The sequence below is a fragment of the Peromyscus eremicus genome, chromosome 15 (genome assembly GCF_949786415.1).
Source record: "Peromyscus eremicus chromosome 15, PerEre_H2_v1, whole genome shotgun sequence".
Classification (NCBI taxonomy): Eukaryota; Metazoa; Chordata; class Mammalia; order Rodentia; family Cricetidae; genus Peromyscus; species Peromyscus eremicus.
In genome coordinates, this window is record NC_081431.1 from 86,239,414 (window position 1) to 86,259,685 (window position 20,272).

The following is a 20,272-nucleotide window of genomic DNA, read 5'->3' on the forward strand; positions in this document are numbered from 1 at the left end:
ACAACTGAGAACCACAGACTTTCTGAATGTACTTCATGGAGAGCAAAAGTGGGTTGTACTACTATGCCAAGTCCTCTTCTGGGCATAGGAAAGGTACAGATCCTCCCTTGTTACCTATAGGGAGACTTAGCTTTGTGCTGTTGGGGAAGAACACCTGAGCAGCCTGCATTCTGCCTGGGCTCTGGCTCTTCCCACTTAGTACTATGTTAAGAGACTGGCATATTCTTCAGGACACAAGTGCCTCTGTGGAAGTAGTTACATATTAAACTAAAGGAATTTAAATCTTACAGATTTCAGGATAAGGTTGCTTTCTGATTCCAGGACAAATTATCTACTTATGTATATAGGGTAAGCAAGGAACAATTAGATATGGTTTTCCTGAATATTTTTTTTTAACTTAGGTTGAGAAAGTGTATAAATGGCAAGTGTACCAGCCTGTGAGCTGTCTTAGAGTGAACATCCTTGCAGGCTGCCAGCTGAATCAAGAAACAAGGCAAACAGCAACTCCCAACCCCAGCACACCCCCATCCTTACTTTATTTCCGAACTTTTGACTCTTTAGTGTTGCCAGGAATAATCACATGTGTTTGGGGGCGTTGTTTTGAGGCTTTTTTAGATGTTTTTGTGTGTATTCCCTTATAAATGAACTGGTCATTTCACCAAGGAGCTGGCTGTTTGCTCCCTCCGAGGCAGGGAGAACTCTCAGTGGATCTCTCTTCTGTCTCTCCTTGTCTCTGAGTAGACTCGCATTCTTCTCTTGTTGGTTCGGATGCTCGGGGAAACCCAAGCAGGGGCCTGCACTTGGGTGATTTGGGCCCTTCTCGGACCAGAAAACATGGGAAGCTGCACTAGAAAAGAAATCTGAGTAACCACCTGTACTTAAAAAAAAACTACACGACTCTACCCAATGGAGGAAAATACAATTTTAAGATGATTATAAAATTGAACTTTGTTTCAGAGTTTCAAGCTTATATTAAAATCTTTGATCAGTTTTTAGTTCATTTTATACAGGGAGAGACAGGGTTAGTTTCACTTCTCAGCATTTGGATGTTTTCCTGACATCATATGTTGAAAATGACCATTTTTTTCTCCAGTAGATGCTCTCAGCATCTTGGGGCCTGAACAGGTTCAAGCCAGATGGGGCACTGGCACTGAGAGGGGGAAGTGGACACAAACTCTCACTCTTAACCAGGAAGCTATCTACAGTCGACCCCCACTTGCCAAGGAAAAGTTAGTTTTCTCCAAGTGGGTCTCATTGGGTGTATTAGCCACACTTCACAGTAGACCCCATGACCAGGAGTGATTGCTCAAGACAAAATGAACTCAAAGTGGTATTTTTGTTTAAAAAAATATGTATGTACCTTGTGGCCGTAGCTGCAGGGGTTTATTTCTGGGTCCGCTATTCTGTTCCTTTGGTTTGTGTGTCCATTTTTGGTCAAAGACCTTGCTGTTTATTCTACAATAGTTAGTTGGAAAACCCAGCATTGTTCATTTGTTCAGGATTGCATTAACTATCCAGGTTATTTTTGTGCTAGAATGTGAATTTCAGGAGTGTTTATTCAAGTTCTGTAAAGAGTGCCTGGAATGTTGATGGGGAATACATGAAACTATAAATTCCTTTTTGTACTAGAGCCATTTCAGAAAACTAATTTTTCAGTCCCTGAGTGAGTAGTCTTTCCATCTTGTAGTGTTTATCACTCTCTTCAGTGTCTTAAAATTTTGATTGTAGAGTTTTTTTTCACTTTTTTGATAAATATATTCCTATGTGTTTTATTGTTGTCTGTTTGCTTCTTTAATATTTTTATTTTCTAAAGTTATTATGAGCTAGTTTCATTTCTTTCTCAGCATCTCAGGAATCTTCTTGATATATAGGATAGCTACTGATTTTGTATGCTGATTTTGTTTATGGTTCTGAGAGTTTTCTTGTGGGGCACAGAGGGTTATATTGTCTACAAGTAAAGGGTAGTTTGACACCTTCCTTCCTTCTTGTTTATATTCCTTTTGTTTGTCTTGTCTTACTGTTGTAACTATACTTGAAGCCTCATATTATATTTCAGAGGAGAGAATGGATAACCTTATCTCATTCCTGATTTTACAGAAACTGCTTTGAGTTTTTAAGGTATTTTTATAGACACTGTTTTCAGTTTGCTTTCTGTTGCTGTGATAAAACACCATGGCTGAAAACAACTTGGGGCAGAGAGGGTTTGTTACAGTTTATAATCCATCATGATGGTAAGTCAGGGCAGGAACCCAAAGGTAGGAACTAAAGCAGAGGCCATGAACTCTCCTTACTGCCTTGCTCTCTGTGGCTTACTTAGCCTGTTTTCTTATGTAACCCAGGACCTCCTGTCCAGGAGCACAGTCATTAAACAAGAAAATGTTCCACAGACTTGCCTGCAGGCCAGTCTGATGGAAGAATTTCTCAGTTGGGGTTCCCTTTTTCTAGATGACCCAAGTTTGTGTCAAGTTGACAAAAAAAAAAAAAAAAAAACCTTTATGCAATTTAAGAGAATTCTTTTATTTCTAGTGTGCTCCTTTCCTTTCTTTCTTTCTTTTTTTAGGTCTATTTTATGTGCATGAATGTCTTGCCTGCATGTATGTTTGTGAGCCACATTCATGATTGTGCATGTGGAGGTCAGCAGCGGCTAGCAGAGCCCCCTGGAAGCACAGTTACAATGATATGAGTCACCATGTGAGTGTGGGGAATTGAACTCAAGTCCTGTGCAAGAACAGACAGCAAGTGCTCCCAGCTGCTGAACTCTCTCTCCAGCACTTTTTCTTTATTTTTGAGAATGTCATACATGTATAAAATGAAGTATGATCATGACTACTCTCCATTTTCCCTTCTAACTCCCCACAAATCTCTCATAATACTTCCCACAACTTCATATCTATTGTTATTTGTTTTTATTCATAAGCTATTAAATCCAGTTAATGCCATCTGTATGGGGGAGCAAGCACTGGAGCATGGGAACCTGCTCATGCCACACCTTCAAAAAGGAGTGACCCTGCCTCCCCAGCAATCACCCACTGCCATGAGCTCCCCAATAGGGGTGGGGCTTAAGACAATTGACCCTATTTGTGCCAGCAAAAGTGTTGGCACAAGATCAAACCAATTGGGTGTGGAGGAGTGGGTGATATTTTTGTTTTTGAATAGGTGGAAATCATGTTTTCTCAAAAGCTTTTGCTATATATGAGAGAGATTATCATATTTTTTCCATTTTAAGTCTGATACAGTGAACCTCATTGATTGTTTTCATTTTTTATTATTTATTATTATACTGTCTAAAATCACAACAATAATCTCACTATATAGTTCTACCTGGCCTGGCCCTCTCTGTGTAGATCAGATTGGTCTTGAACTCACAGGGATCTATTTACCCTTATCTCCTAGGTGCTAGGATTAAAGGGATGTGCCACCACACCCTTGCTCAAAGGTTTGTGTATCTGTCTGTATGTGGTGGCTATGTGCACATGGGTGTAGGTGCCAAGTCCAGAATGCTCAGATTCCCCCTGGACCTGGAGTTATAAGGGGTTCGGAGCCAGTTGTACTTGGTGGCTAGTCAACTCCAGTCATCTCCAGAAGCAGTTTGTATTCTTAACTCTCCAGCTTCAATTATTTTTAAAATGTTAGCTTGGCCTTGTATTTTATGAAAAATTCCATATGTTATGATGTATTAATACTTTTTATTTGGTGTGGAATTCAGTTTGCTGGTAAGTTGTTGAGGATGTCTGTGTTCCTCAATAAACATTGATCTGCGTTTTCTCATGTCATTGCTTATTTTTGATGCTACAGTGATATTGGCCTCGTAGAAAGAGCTGGAGAGTTTTTGAAGTTTGTGTAGAATGGATTTTAGATCCTCCTCAAATGTTTGGAGGAATTCCAGGCATTGGGTTTGGAATTTTCTTGAGTTTTAACCAAACATCTCATTTCTTTACAGTATGTGAGATTTTTTTTTCTTTACCATCTTCTCTTAAATGAACTTACTAATTTATGCGTTTCAAAGAATTTTATTTTATTTTATTTTATCTCATTTTCAGTTGTATTGAATCCTGAGGTAGATAGATTCCAGGCTTTTTAAGGAACCATCACACTGACTTCCATAGTGACTGCACAAGTTTGCATTCCCACCATCCATGAGTAAATGTTCCCCTCTCCCTGCATCCTTCCCAACATGAGCTGTCATTTGTCTTACTGGTCTTGATCATTCTGACTGGGATGAGATGAATCTCAAAGTAGCTTTAATTTGCATGACTAAGGATTTGAACATTCTTTGTTTCTCAGTCATTTGTGTTTCTTCTTTTGAGAACTCTCTGCTTAGCTCTGTACCCCATTGTTTATTGCTTTTGTTTTCTTGATATCCAGTTCTTTTAGTTCTTTATATATTTAAATATTAACTCTCTATTGGATATGTAATTGGTAAAGATCTTTTCCATTCTGTAGCCTGCCAATTTATTTGAATGATGATGTCCTTTTGCTGTATAGAAGCTTTTCTCTTTTGTAAGATCATGTTTGGTAATTGTTCTTACAGCCTGTGCGATCAGGGCTCTATTCAAGAAGTCTTTTCCTCTGCCAATGAGTTCAAGACTATTCTCCACTTTCTTTTCTACCAGATTCAGGGTATCTAGCATTATGTTGAGGTCCTTTATCCATTTGGAGTTGAATTTTGCATAGGATAATAAATATGGATCTATTTTCATTCTACATGCAGCCATCCAGTTTGACCAACACCATTTGCTGAAGATACTGTCTATTCTCTAGTGTGTATTTTTGGCTTGTTAAACAAAACCTCTGGTATCCACAGGTTCATGAACTTTTGTCCGGGTCTTCAGTTAATTCCATTGATCAATGTGTCTGTTTTTATGCCAATATCATGATGGTTTTGTTACTATAGTTGTGTAGTACAGCCTGAAATCTGGAATAGTGGTACTTCCAGTGGTTCCTTTATTATTCAAGATTGTTTTAGCTGTCCTAGGATTTTTGTGTTTCAATATGTAGCTGAAAATTGGTTTATTTGTTTGTTTTTTAATTTCTGGGAAGAATGGCCATTTTCAAAATATTAATCCTACCCATCCATGAGCATAGGAGATTTTTCTATCTCCTGAGTTCTTCTTCAGATTCTTTCTTCAAGGTCTTAAAGTTTTTATTATACAAGTCTTACCCTTGCTTGGTTAGAATTGTGTACACACACACACACACACACACACACACACGTATATTGAGGCTACTGTGAAAGGTATTGTTTCCCTGATTTCTTTCTCATTCTGTTTGTCATTTGTGTATAGAAAGGCTGATTTCTGTGTGTTAATTTTGTATCCTGCTACATTTTTGAAAGTGTTTCTCATCTGTAGACATTTCCTGGTGGATTTTTAAGCATCTTTTATATATAAAACTATATCATCTGCAAATAAAAAATGATTTTACTTCTTTCTCTAAATTTTTCATTTCCAGTTTTATTTCAGTTTGAGTTTTCTTTAGTGAGTCTATTTCTATTTTCATGTCTTGAAATGTTTTCATTATTTCATGCCACTGTGTATTTTCACTATCTTCATTGGACGATTTATTCACATCCTCTTTAAGGAACTTGAACATATTTATAATAGCTGTGTTAAAGTCTTTGTCGTATACTTCATTTCCCAGGGCCTGCTGTTCTGTAGCAGGGCTGCTGGGCTCTGGTGGAAGCATGTCTTGGAACTTCTTGTGTTTTGCACTGGTGTCTCAGCATCTGGAGTTGGGATGATTGTGGTAATTCTAGGTGCTGATGTTTGGTCTTGTCTTTGTTGAACTGGTGCTCCGTTCCTTGGTTTCTGCTGCTGTCTCTGGATCTTAGGAAAGTGTTGTGGCTGTGGGTTCTCTGCAGAGAGTGCTTCTTCAGGTCCTGGGTGGCAGAGAGGAGTAGAGAGGAATACAAGACACGGTTGAGAATGGCTGTGGGAAAGAGATGGTGGACCCAATCTACACCAAGAGGCAGGCTCCCCAGGGAGTGGAGGTGTGGGGGGAGGAAGGGCTCCTGCAGGTAGGACAGAGCAAGTATCTGGAGAGGCAGGTGTGACAGGGTGGGGTAGGAGGGAGGGTCCTTGCTAGCAGGCTGTTGCAGGGCTGTGGTGGGTGAGACTAATGAAGGAAAAGCCGCCTATTGAGTCCCAGGTGGCTGTGGCCTCCAGGGTCCAGGGAGCAAGTGTTTCTAGGTATCAGTGGCTAGGAGGTGATATGCTGCTGGTGTTTCTTGTTTTAACCTGTTTGCCTCTTTGTAAATTTAAAATGTTCTTTTTTATAGTTAGCATATAGTCGCATCTTGCTTTTTTTTATCCGGTTTGATTTTTCTGTTTTTGGTGGGTAGTTTTTAGGTTTTATATTTGTATCTAATGAGATTAGGTTAAGTTTAAATTTCAACTTATTTTTCATTTTTTTTTTTTTTAAAAAGTCTTAGTTTTTCTTTCCCTTAATTCTTTTGGGTTAAATTTTCCGTGTTATCTTCCTTGTTTTATTTGTTGTGTATGTGCATGCATGCATGTATGTATGTGTGTTGCTTACGGTGTGGTGTGTGTGTGTGTGTGTGTGTGTGTGTGTGTGTGTTGCTTAGGCTTTATAGTATAATCTTTTATTTATTGCAGCTTACCTCCAATTTTATAGCACTTCACAGGGAACCTTAGGAACATCTTGACTTTTGCCTCTACCTTTGCACTGTTGTTGCCTTGTGTTTTCCTTCCCATTTGTTATAAAATTCCAAAATAAACTGTTAGTATTTTTAGCCTAGTGTTCTGCTTTCTAAAGTAGTGTTTCTCAGCATCAGTACTCTGGACGTTTTGAACGAACCAGATATAAGGTGGTGGGAGAGGAGACCATCATCATAGTTATTGTGGTTGTGAACAGCGTTTCTTGCCTTCATGTAGTAGGTGCCACACTCCCCTTGTGGCAGTAAAACATGTCTTTCTCATTTGTTATTTGTGGTGTACTTCATTGTTCTGTAGAGATCAGATTTCTTTCTGTATTTCTTATGGTGAAGTCTTCAGGTGGGAAGTCTTTTTGAGATGCATCTGAAATGTTTGCATCAACCTTAACTTTTCCAAGCTGCTTTTTATAGGCGGATTTTTCTGTCCCACCAACCAGCTCCCAAATCATGACACAGAGATTTTCATTAATTATGAAAGCTCAGCTGATCCCTTAGACTTTTCCCACTTGCTCTTATAACTTAAATTCATCTATTCATCCACATGCTGCCGTGTGACTCATGGCATTTACCTGTTTTCCTACATGTCATGTTCCTCTGTGTCTGGCTGTCCCACCTGTACCTCCTGCCTAGCTAATGGGCATTTAGCTTTTTATTAAACCAATCAGAAGGTGCCTTGGCACAGACACATCTTTACAGTATATAAGATTATCCCACCACATTTCCCCCTTTTTGTCTGAATAAAAAGGAAAGGTTTTAACTCTAACACAATAAAACTATATATAATAAGAACAATTATCAGGTAAGAATTACATTCATAATGTCGAGACCATTTTTATTTTATAATTTCGGAAAAAAATACTTATTTATCCTATCTTGGTGAGTCCAAAGTTCTGTACCTAATTTACCTTTTATCATAACTAAGGAAAACTATAAGTATCTAGTTTTCAACCCCATCAAAGACCCCAGAAGGATATAATGTTATCTGAGTAAACAGGAAGTGCAGAGCAAGCCACTTCTAAAATGACAGAGATGTCTGGCTGCCTAGTCACCCACCCAAAGTTTCTCTGCAATGATAGAACAACCATCTTCGACCTACAGGCCTATAACATCTGATAGACTTTTGTGTGAAGCAGAATTTTTTTGAAAGACTTTCCTACCCTGTCTTGGCAAAGTTTGGCAGTCGCTTTTCTTTGTGTCTTACTGGTCCAGTTTGGATAGCATACTGTTAGCAGTGGAGGCAAGGGCAGTTTCTTGCCCAAACGGCTAGCTTTTGCCATAAGAAAGTAAACTCCATATGGAGGTTCTTCAATGCCCATCATCCTTTCTTGAAGTAAATTGGTGCTGCCAGGAGCAGATGTGTCTCACAGTCATGAAAAGCCTTATGTTATTAAAACATCTTAAATTGCATATTCTGTAGGTCTTTGAAGCGTTTGAAGATCACCTATCTATCTGAAATATATCTCTGTATGACCTTAAAAACATACCTAACATGACTATAAGTTTGATTGTTATAGATGACTATTAACCTGTATTTCTTTATTATGCTAATTAACTTTTAAGGATGAAAACCTTTTTTTTTTTTTTTTTTTTTTTTTTTTGGTTTTTTGAGACAGGGTTTCCCTGTGTAGCTTTGCGCCTTTCCTGGAACTCACTTGGTAGCCCAGGCTGGCCTCGAACTCACAGAGATCCGCCTGGCTCTGCCTCCCGAGTGCTGGGATTAAAGGCGTGCGCCACCACCGCCCGGCTAAGGATGAAAACTTTATATCACATTTTTTTTGTTTTGTTTTGTTTTGTTTTTCGAGACAGGGTTTCTCTGTGTAGCTTTGCGCCTCTCCTGGAACTCACTTGGTAGCCCAGGCTGGCCTCGGACTCACAGAGATCCGCCTGGCTCTGCCTCCCGAGTGCTGGGATTAAAGGCGTGCGCCACCACCGCCCGGCTTATATCACATTTTTAAATGAGCTGTATAGGCACAATACCTTAACAAGAATGGGACATATATACAGTATAGCAAAAATAATTTTACATTTGTATCAGTGTATCAAAATTCATGCCATTGTAAAATATTTGAGACTAGTGGTTGTTCAAACATAGACTCAACAATCCACCCTTTTATCCCATCATTTTTATACTACTTTCCTCTTTTTTCCTTCAGAAAGAGATCCTTGAATTTAACTCCTTGTTTAGCTTTTTTCCTGACCATGACCAATAACAATTTGTAACCAGCTCCCCGAAATGATGACAAACATCCATAACCCATCGAATGACCAAAAACCACCCATCCCACTTCTTGGGAATGTGAGTGTTGTGTTCTCTAGACTGTTTCCTGTTGTCTGGGTATGCTGGCATCTTCAGGAGACCCTGAGGTAATTGGAATAATGTCCAAGACCTGAGAGAGTTAGTTTGTTATTTGTTGTCCAGTCTCTGTGCAATGGGAAAGTGTAAGGCTTATCTGCAGTCCTGGCTGGAGTAGTCTGTGAGGCTGGACCATCTCAGCCAGCAGCCTTGAAGTTGTTCTGGATGCAGAACTCTGAGCAAACTGCAACAGAGGCACTCTGAGAGGCTGGATCACCTGGGCCACCCCTTTTCATTGGTGTCTGATCCCCTTGCTCTGAAAACACATAAACTTTCAAAGGTAACATACGAGTATGAAATGTACAGTGTACACAAGTCAGTTAAAGATGATTTTTTGTTTTATGTTTGAGCAGGTAAAAGACATCTGTCAACTTTATAAGTTCGTTTGGACTATGTAATTAAACTAATATAAATCTCTATCCATGCCATATGTAATAGATGTAATAATGTCATGAGGACTCTGTAGCCAACAAGATTTATCATGTCTCATCTCATCTCAGAGCTGTCCCCATGTCAAGGGATCAGCTTACATGTCACCTGTCTGTAGTCTTTTTTGCTTCTTCCCCCATGTATGTAGCCAAGATACTCAGGAGGTCTCCCTGGTCAAATCTGATCTCTATTAACTTGAATCCACAGCCTTTTGTTTAACTTCTTCCCCAATGCAACATATTGTCCATTTTGAAGTTAAGACATTTTTAAAATATATAGGTGGTTTAATTTAGCAGTGTCCATAATCCAGTGTCTCTCAGCAGCTATTGTTTTTTTGTTCATTTGCATTTAAAAAATTCAAAGTTAACAAAGACACCATATAGGATCCAGACTCCCTGTGTTTTTTCCATCCTTGTGTGGCTTATTTTTTTTATTACTTTACTTTCTTTAAAAACTCTTTTTTCTGTGACTGTCTATACCCATTTTTTTTTTCTTAAGCCTACACATATTGTTAAACCCACTGTTACCTGCTTAGAGGTTTTTTTCCATCTGAATCTGCTTTACTGAGAGTATCTGTAACCTTTTCTGTTCACATGAGCAAAAGCTTAACCTCGCCGTGCAGCTTAATTGGTGGCACACTGGCGGCTCAAGCACACTGGCCCTGCCAGGAGACTTGTCTCTGTACCGCAGCTGCCATGAGAGACGTGAGACTAGGAAGCCATGTGTGGCTCTTTTTGTATATTTAGAACCTTTTTTAAAACTTTCTCAGGTATTATGTGGATATACATGGCCAAACGTTGGGCGTCATATGTAGGTGGATTTTTCTGTCCTTTCTGCCAGCTCCCAAATCACAACACGACTTCTTATTAATTATAAAAGCTCAGCCATAGCTTAGGCTCGTTATTAACTAGTTCTTACGACTTAAATTAACCCATATCTTTTAATCTATGTTCTTTTATGTGGCTCAGTTACCTTGGCTCTGTACTCCCCAGATGGCTGGAGAGATGGTTCAGCAATTAAAGCACATGAATTTGTCTTGCAGATGATTCAGGCTTAGTTCCCACTCTGACTTCCAGCACATGTCAGCACACTCCGGATGCCTGCAACCGCAGTTTGAGAGGGGTTGATGCCTCTAGCTTTGCGGCCATCTGCACTTGTGTGCACACATACCCCTAAACCCTCCCCCCCACACACACACAATTCAAAGAGAGTCTTTTAAAAAACTAATAAATAGGGTCTGGAGAGATGATTCCACAGTTAAGAGCACATGCTGTTGTTGCAGAGGACCTAGGTTCAATTCTAGCACCTACATGACAGTTCACATCTCCTGTCATTCCAGTTTAATTGCCCTCCTCTGGACTCCACAGGTAACAGGCACACATAACGTTCATATACATACATGCAGGCAAAACATTCACACCTGTCAAATTTAAAATAAATGATTTTAAAAATACTAAAATCGAAAAGAAGAATGAGAGAAGGCAAGCAGAAATTAGTTGATACAAACCAATTTGGGATCGGTTAACCCAAATCTTTCTGGAGGCAAGAAGAGACAAACCAGAGCACCCCTTTTCAAAAAAACAAAAACTGCATTGTGCCTAGGGAAGAGAAGCTGAATGGGCTCACCACAGAAGTCCTCCTACTCCACAGGCTCTGTGTCGCAGCACTGTCTGTGAATAACTTCCGGGACAACCGGGAGGCCCTCTACGGTGTGTTTGACGGCGACCGGAATGTGGAGGTGCCCTACCTTCTCCAGTGCACCATGAGTGACATTCTGGCTGAAGAGCTTCAGAAAACAAAAAATGAAGACGAGTACATGGTCAATACGTTCATAGTCATGCAGAGGTAAAGAATTTCTTCTAGTTCTTTTTATTTTATTTATTATGTGTTCATTCTGAGACATAGTCTCATGGGTAGTGTGACAGAGATCATGGTTTTGTAACCAAGGTGGGTAGTGTCTGCTCTGGAATGACGCCCCTGGCAGCCCTCTTGGTTGAGTCCGCCTCACATAGAGCTGTAGCAGGCAGGTTTCTTGCTGTTGCTTCCACTGCACTCCCTGTCTGCCAGATTCCTAGTGGGTGCAGACAGCAGTTGAGCACAATGGTAAAAGTTAACAAATAGTCATTGTTCTAATTACCTTACATGCCCTGAACTTTTCCCAGTGGGATGTGCATTGCTACTCTTCATATCTTGCTTATAAAACCAAAGTTCATAGAGATGAAGCAAAGTGCCCTAAGGCCCAATAGGCTGTGCAGGCAGGATCCTGGCCCCCCAGCCCGGAGGCCCTGTGGACACTCCAGTCACCAGACACAGCAACTTTTCAGCCACACCCTGTCTCAGGAGACAGGGAACATGTCATACACAGGCATACATACTTGCACACATACAACACATACCATTTGCGCACGCACGCACGCACGCACGCACGCACGCACGCACGCACGCACGCACGCACACCCTACACATAGCAGACTCCGGTTACAGAAGCCCGTTCTTAGGAGTCTTTGTGTATTTGAAAGTAATGCATGGACATCTAGAAGCCGGAATTTAGGAATCTGTATACAAGGCCCACTGGCAGGGTCTTTAGAGTATCTGCCTGTTCTTTGTTTCTAGTTGTCAAGTGTGTGTGGCTAGGCTGTTCCTGGGTATTTAACTTAGTGCTTCAGGGTCTTTTCTGACCGCATTAGGTAAGAGAGGCAGCTTTTTGGTTTGGTTTTTTATAACTGTCAAGGCTCATTACTCTGTGATCAGAGTTCTTTGCTCTTAATGGTCAGTATTTGTAGGTGCTTCAAATATTCAGTTAATGCATGGGTTAATGGACAAATGGAAGGATAAAACAAAAACACTTGGTAGTTGATACCAGAATGCTATCCCTGTACATTTTATAGAATAAAAGGTACTGATCAAGAAAGTCTTGGCTGCACAGGGCAAGAACCAAGCAGTGAGCATCCTTCAGAAGGGTGGTGGTTAGGGTCAGCCTGCAGTGTCTGCGTGGACATCCTGTTTGTTCCTTTCTGGTTTATGGAGGAACAGGGAGGATTTGGAGAAGTGGTTGGGGAGAGAAGGAATGTACTGCTGGTAGGGCAGCCGTGGGACACAGCGGGCCAGGACTAGCGGAGTAGCTTTTAACAAAGGTGACATCCCCCGCATATGAGCAGATACGTCTCCATGTGAGTGTGTGTGGTGTCAGATTCCAGGGACCTTTGTCTTCTGAGAAGCCTTTGAGTGGCTTTGGTGGAGGACGGAGTCTTCGCTGGCCCTGTGCAGTCGTGCCATCTGTTTTTAATGAACAGAATGTTGCTGAGACATTTGAATGTTCACCTTCTCTTTGGGTCCAGGAAACTGGGAACTGCTGGGCAGAAACTTGGTGGTGCTGCCGTCCTGTGCCACATCAAGCATGACCCTGTGGACCTTGGCGGATCCTTTACCTTGACCTCTGCTAATGTTGGCAAGTGCCAAACGGTACTCTGCCGAAATGGGAAGCCACTGCCTCTGTCCAGATCGTACGTCATGAGCTGTGAAGAAGAGCTGAAGAGAATTAAGCAGCACAAGGCCATCATCACTGAGGTGAGAAGGTTTTCCTCAGACAGCGGCGAGAGCAGCGCCCCCTGGTGGAGACGCCTCAGGAAACATTTGTCTTCAGAGGAAGCTTTTGATTCCAAAATTAGAATTCCAAATCCAGAGTATTACAAAGTGAATTCCTTGGTGCAGTCTATAGATTATTGTAGTTTCTTGTCTGTAGTTTATTATAGGATAACAAGGCATTCGTCAGTTGCCATGGAAGCAGGAATGCTTCATGAGGACTGTCCCAGTGGCTCTCCAAAGGCACTCTCTGGTTGGGTGGCTGAGAGCTCGGCTCGCACAGTCACACTGCCGGTTTTGTACCTCAGCCTGGCCACTGCAGGGTATGACCTTTCAGCCCTCGAAAGTCTTGGTTTCTCTGGGCAAAGTGGGAATCCTGCCTTACTTGACATAACCTGCAGTGTCTGTGTCGCGTAGCTGTTTCTCCTTTACCAGTTGAGTAATACAGTTCTCATGGGGCAGGAGGCAGAGTGCAAGGCCTAGAGATGTGTTTGATCGTCCGAATGTGGGTGCTGTAGCCACATAGAGAGTAGAAGCTAGGTATGTGGCTAAACGGCTCACAGTGTGGACACAGTCCCACAGCAAACACTGATCTGGGTCCCAAATGACAATAGTAACAGTGTATCATGATTCATTGTCAGTGAAACTTCCACAGTAGCTTCTATAGCTCTTTATTTACAAATTCACCAGCATTTTGGTCACCCACCATTAGCCCGCAAATACCCATAGATACACATCTGCACACAAGAACCTAACCTTTTCTGAGCAATCACTCCTAGAACAATGCACATTTTGGGGTTGAGGGGTGAAGGCTAGTGTCCAGAAGAGAAAGAGGCTGTGTTGAGCACCCAAGAAAGACACCAGTATGCTGTGAGACTGTGGGAGTGAGTCCACGTATAAACTTAGTTCCTGTCTGTTCCAGCTGTTGGCATTAAAGTGGATGGTGAACAGAAGTTAGAGGACAGACAGTCTAATACACAGAATATAGTGAACTAAGTGGCCAGTGTCACATGCAGACACTGTGGAGTAAGCTGCCTGCTGCATGAGTCACGGTTGGCAGGTCAGCCATGCTCTCCCCTTTTCTGGGCTGCTTCTCTTCCTCACTTTTGCCTTCCTCACACTGCTCTGCTGAGTCTTCAACAGTGAGGAGTTTTCTCTTTGTGGCTTCTGTACCTTGAAGATGCTCTCAAAGCACTCGCCGAAGAGAAACCTGAAGGGTGCCTAGGGCAGCAAGGGCGTTCTTGCCAGATCCCACACCAGGCAGATCAGCTTTTATTGCTGGAGTCAAGGGAGTTGAAAACTCCTTCAGCCTGTTTGACTCGTCTTAGTACCTTCTTTTTAGCATGCTGGTGAGGTCATGTTCGTGGGGAAAGGCACCCAGGAACAAGCAAACACTTGCAAAGCCCAGGTGGAGGCAGATGGTGGGACTAAAGAGCAGGAGCATTCCCTGACAGAAGCTTGCTCACCCAGAGACTCACAAAAGTTGCATTGTCGTTGTGGAACTCTCTGTGGGAAGAATGTTGAAACTAGGAGCATGAGGTGGACGTGGTTATAAGCCTAAGACCCTCCAACCTGGAAAGTAGAGGACCCAGCTGCCGCATGTAGCTAGGATTTAGAAGTACTCATCTTTCACCCAGGCAAATGGCCTGGATTTGGCTGCTGGTCTAAACAGAATGAGCTGTCTGAACTCAGAGAGGGCTCTTTGCTTTCTACATTTGTCCCTGGAAGTTGAGTTCAAGGAAATCATAAGAATGGATTCTTCTGCCGGGTGGTGGTGGAGTATGCCTCTAATCCCAGCACTTGGAAGGCAGAGAGGCAGGCGGATCTCTGAGTTGGAGGTCAGCCTGGTCTACAGAGAGAGTTCCAGGACAGCCAGGGTTACACGGAGCAACCTTGTCTTGAAACAAATCAAAACAAAACAGAAAGAATGGGTGCTTCTGTTAGTTTCCTTTTTCTAACGTATGAGATGTGTGACCCAGCTGCGAACGTCTGGGGGCCACACAAGACCCCCTCGCCTTTGCACGTGCTGGTCGTGCCAGTGGACAGAGGCATGAGGTTGAGCCATCCCGTCCCCAGGTGTTTCTCTGGATGGCTTACGTCTTTACAAGCTAGTGAGCATGCATGTTATGTAAGGCTGGACATCAACTTGTCATAAAGGGAGAGATCTTGCCACCTAGTATAAATATCCCTGTTAAAGGGATGGCTGGAATACTTCCTTTCACCTTGCTGCTCCTTGTAAGCCAGATCTACACTTGAACCACTCCACACAGGGCCTCTTCCCTGGGATGGCCAACACTTCCCTGCACCAGTTCCCTATAATAGTTCCATGTGGTCCAGTCAGTGCCCAGAGGGAGGCTGCTTAGTAGCCGCACATGCTCTGTGCTCACTGTCTCTTTGGAAATTCTTTTAGGATGGCAAGGTGAATGGAGTGACAGAGTCCACACGCATCCTGGGCTACACCTTCCTCCATCCCAGTGTGGTGCCGCGCCCCCATGTGCAGTCAGTGCTTCTGACTCCACAGGATGAGTTCTTCATTCTGGGCAGTAAGGGGCTGTGGGACAGCCTGTCCATTGAGGAGGCTGTGGAGGCTGTACGAAATGTGCCAGATGCTCTGGCTGCCGCCAAGAAGCTATGTACCCTGGCCCAGAGCTACGGCTGCCATGACAGCATCAGTGCTGTGGTAGTGCAGCTCAGTGTCACCGAAGACAGCTTCTGCTGCTGTGAGCTCAGTGCTGCAGGAAGCATGCCACCACCTAGTCCAGGCATCTTCCCACCCTCCGTCAACATGGTGATAAAGGACCGGCCCTCGGATGGACTGGGCGTGCCATCCTCCAGCAGTGGCATGGCGTCGGAGATCAGCAGTGAGCTGTCCACCTCCGAGATGAGCAGTGAGGTGGGCTCCACCGCCTCTGATGAGCCCCCCTCTGGAGTCCTGAACGAGAACAGCCCCGCCTACCCCAGCGAGCAGCGCTGCATGCTCCACCCGGTCTGCCTGTCCAACTCCTTCCAGCGTCAGCTGTCCAGCGCCACTTTCTCCAGCGCCTTCTCTGACAACGGCCTCGACAGTGACGATGAAGAACCCATTGAGGGTGTCTTCAGCAACGGCAGCCGGGTAGAGGTAGAAGTGGACATCCATTGCAGCCGGGCCAAGGAGAAGGAGAGACAACACCTGCTTCAGGTGCCAGCTGAGGCCAGTGATGAGGGCATTGTCATCAGTGCCAATGAGGAGGAGTCAGGCTTGTCCAAGAAGGCAGACTTTTCTGCTGTGGGGACCATTGGGCGACGCAGGGCTAATGGCTCTGTAGCACCCCAGGAAAGGAGCCACAACATGATAGAGGTTGCTGCAGACGCACCTCTCCGAAAGCCGGGAGGCTATTTTGCAGCCCCGGCTCAGCCAGATCCAGATGATCAGTTTATCATACCCCCGGAGCTGGAAGAGGAAGTCAAAGAAATCATGAAACATCACCAGGAGCAGCAGCAGCAGCAGCAGCAGCAGCAGCTGCCACCACCACCCCAACCACCACAGCCACAGCGGCAGTTCCAGGTGGACCACCTGCCAGACTGTTACGATACACCACTATGACCCAGTCTGAGTACTGTTTTAAACAATAAACTAACCAGAAAGACTGAGAGAGTCTCCCAGGCTCACATTAAACCAGGGGTGTTACTCCGTGCCCTTCTCCCAGACACTGCCCCACTGGCTGCAGCTCATCTGTAGGTTCTCTTTGTATTGGTTACTTTTAATAACAACCACTTTTCTTCTAGTGACACTTTACCAATATGATTTAAATTTGTTAACTTTTTTCCCTAACATATCAAATGTGTAAAGGCAAAGAGCAAAAGGTTTAATATATTACAGAGAAGCAGTTAATGATAATGTAATTTTTAAAAATTGCTTTTTGTTGTTTTGTTTATTTGGAAGGCAGGGCAAGTTGCCATTGCTAAATGACTTAATAATATTGTAATTGTTTATTTCTTTGTGGGGAAAGGCTTTTTTTGTCTTGAAAATGATAGACATTTGTAGAATATGGAGACTAACTCCTAGGAGTTGCTTTACTCTGTCAGGTGACGTAAGTCACTGGGACTCACTAATTTTCTCTGAGAGAACAGTTGATTGAGAAATTTCTATTGTAAATAGCTAAGTGTTGCATAGTGATGCTTAAAGTGTTTGTAGTCTTGGCGTAAGGACACAGCCTAAATAACTACTCCTGCCCCTCTGCGGAGCCTTCCCTGCCCCATCCCCACTTTGCTCATCTTCGGTGTGGGCCATGTGGTCAGTGTGTTCTGTGTAGGTGATGTGGTTCTGAGGTCACTGGACAGGAGCCTGCTCTTGGGAACCTGGGACCTTTGCAGACACTTTTTAATTGTGCTCCTTACTGCTGCCACAATCAGCATGACTGGATAGAGTCCCTTAGACCATCTACACATCCAGAGTTATATTGAAGCAGAATGCACAAATGGACATGTCATAATTTTTGTTATAATAAATATGAAATTTACAAGCACTGGATCCATTTGCATTTGTCTCAGCACCCAGCTGTGTCTTACAGTCATACCAGCTTTCAGTTGGAAGGGATACATTGAGATTAACCAACGTGGATTGTGGTTTATGTGTTTCCTTAATACTCAACAAGTTCAGTTGCAGAGAATGAATTGACCTTCTGGTCAGCTGTATACACAGTAGGTGTTATTCTTTTCCTTTTATTATTGTACAGTGTAGACACTAACAGGGACTAGATGGAGATTGTATAGGGGGGTGCCCATGGGAAGCGTCTACTCCGGCAGAACCAAGTTGGCTTTCAGTTCTTCCAGGAGATCATGTGAGCAGGTAATGTACCTTTTATTGTAACTGCAAATTGAGAGCTGTATGTAGAAGAGAGGTGGCTTCTGTTTCCATCTGTCTCCCTTTAGGTCTGCCCTGAGTGCTATTGGACTAGCCCAGACCACTAACCTGAGGCCACAGGAGAAGGCTTAGCTCACTCCAGCACAGTGCTGGGCCCAGTACTGAAGGAGCCAGGTTTCCAAAATGTGGCAGAGACTGGAAGTGGAGTCATCTCAAGGGCCCTGATCCTTCCCTTACTCTGCATCACGCCATGTGAGTCATGGATCAGAAAAGCCACACAAGTGTCTAGTTTTCCCCAGTGACTTATTCCTGTCAAGCCGGGCTAGCTTTCCAATTCATTCATGCTTAGATCCCCATTTCCAGCAGAGTTCACTTGTCCCCTTTGTGGAAGAGGCCTTGAGCGCAGTATGGGTCTTACAGAGGGGTCAGAGCCTATGGAGGGTGGTCAACAGAGTCAGTGAATACTTGTGTATTCCTCGATGGCACCAGAGGCAGCCACCACCCACCAGGACCAGCAAAAGATGTGGGGGAAGCAGCAAGACAGAGACGCCATGTTTGTGTCCCCAGCTCCTCCAGTGCTTGTGTCTCTGTCATCTCTGTCTCTGTTCGTTCTGTCATGGAGACACTCTACACACTGCATATAAGGAACTGTGCAGACATAGTAGTACATAGAGAGGGGAACATTTCTTCTCTTGCACCCATGTGAAGGACTTACCTACCTGTAAGTGTCCGTGCTCTTACCGTAGGAGCCTCCCCAGTTATTTCCTGAGAAGAATTTATTCACTTCTAATAGTATATGTAAAGCTACTTATAAAACTGAGGTGGGTTTTGAGCATTAAAGTACTTGATAATACCTGAAGACCCCTGAAGCAGCCATGGCATCTGCACAGTGAGTATTATGGAGAAAGGGTTTCCCTGAGGGGTGTATTCTCTGCTTCCTGTGAGGAAACTCAGACCGCTGGGAAAAGCTGTGAAGGGAAAGAGAAAGTGTGAGTGAGGCTGGTGACTTGCTGGGGCCTGGACACTGGTTCCTGGTGGCTCAGCCGCATGCCGCTGCATACGGGATCTCCAGGCTTTCTGCCCTTGTCTACTTAGCCTGGCTCTGGTGAGGGGCTCCAGGCCAGACTCGGGGGCCAGGGACCCAACCATGGCCTGGTTTCTTTTGTTATAGCACCATCTACTGGTGGGTTTAGCTTTGTGGAGGACATGAGCTCCATTGTGCCAGAAGAAACCTTAACAGTTTTCTTTGACATGTAATAGAAAGTAATCCTCACCACTAACTAAGTGTGGCAGAGATGCTGTATTAGATCCTAGTGTCTGTTGTACCTCCTATCGGTTTCTGCTTTGTAAGGTGGTATCGTTGATGGCCTCCTGATTCCTATAATGGGCAACTAGCCCATGGGAAATTAAAATACAGAAATAACATGTAATCAGAATTATAATTCTGTCCAGCATTTGTCTAGCCCTGCATTCCCTAGGGTTAGGAAACAAAGCAAAACAGTAAGCTTCTGTGGTATGCTTGACATCTTACAGAGTAACATCTGCGATGTCACTACTGGCCCTAACCAAGGGCTGTTGGACTATGTTGACTCTCCTTGGACACTCATCAAAGGGTCTTTTGAATTCATCCCTGATGCAAAGCAGAAGTGTCTCCAAAAAGGTGGGGGTGGTATTGTCTGTAACTGCCTCCCTGGTGACCAGATCTGTAACTCAGTGGGGCCTTAATGTAAGAGTCCTCACTATTCCAACATAGAGCTGGGCTGATCAGAAAATCGAGAGCACAACACAAGTGCCTTCGTAAGTGACACATGGAAGAAAAGACGGACTGTGGTTGGGGAAAGGTTCCTTGTATTTCTTGTCATTGAATGCTAATTTGTTCTTCCAGTTCATCTCTGGAATCCCCGTGTTGTACAAATGACTTGAGGCAAACTGCTTTCATCATTGTCATTGATCTTGCTTGTGCTGATGTTGATTGATATGATCGATATGTGTTTGAAAATGCAAATAGCTCTGAAGTATTTGTGATAGTTTTTTTCTTTTCTTAACCCTTATCCTACCTGCTATGTCAAGTGGAACAAAGTTCACACTTAGCCTTGCTCAATTTAGAGAAGGTGACGGCTCTGCCAGGTCAGCCATGATGGAAAGGGGGGCCTCAAAGTCCCCCCATCTGATTTGCGTGTTGTTCACTCAGCCTTGATCAAGAACCAATGGCTGGCTCAAAACCAGCTCGGGACCTGAGGTGTCGGGCTGAGGTGTGATGATAGCTGCTGGTCTTGAGAGGTCCTGAGGGTCTAAGCCAGCACCAGGTTGACTCTAGCCCCACACAAATGTCAGAAACCAGAATGGTGTCCCCTCAGGATGGCCCCTTGCTCTTCCAGAAGGCATAGAACAC

General features: G+C 43.5%; 1 protein-coding gene across 1 annotated transcript in view; it reads left to right on the top strand.

The window, feature by feature from the left end:
* The window catches only part of Phlpp1 (PH domain and leucine rich repeat protein phosphatase 1), a 207,706-nt gene extending 190,159 nt beyond the window's left edge, over positions 1-17,547 (top strand). Inside the window, exons 15-17 of the mRNA XM_059280129.1 lie at positions 11,106-11,300; positions 12,794-13,022; positions 15,448-17,547. Coding sequence (XP_059136112.1) covers positions 11,106-11,300; positions 12,794-13,022; positions 15,448-16,620 — 1,597 coding nt within the window. The 3' untranslated portion in view covers positions 16,621-17,547. The remainder of the gene's footprint in view (positions 1-11,105; positions 11,301-12,793; positions 13,023-15,447) is intronic.
* The last annotated feature ends 2,725 nt before the right edge of the window (positions 17,548-20,272 follow it).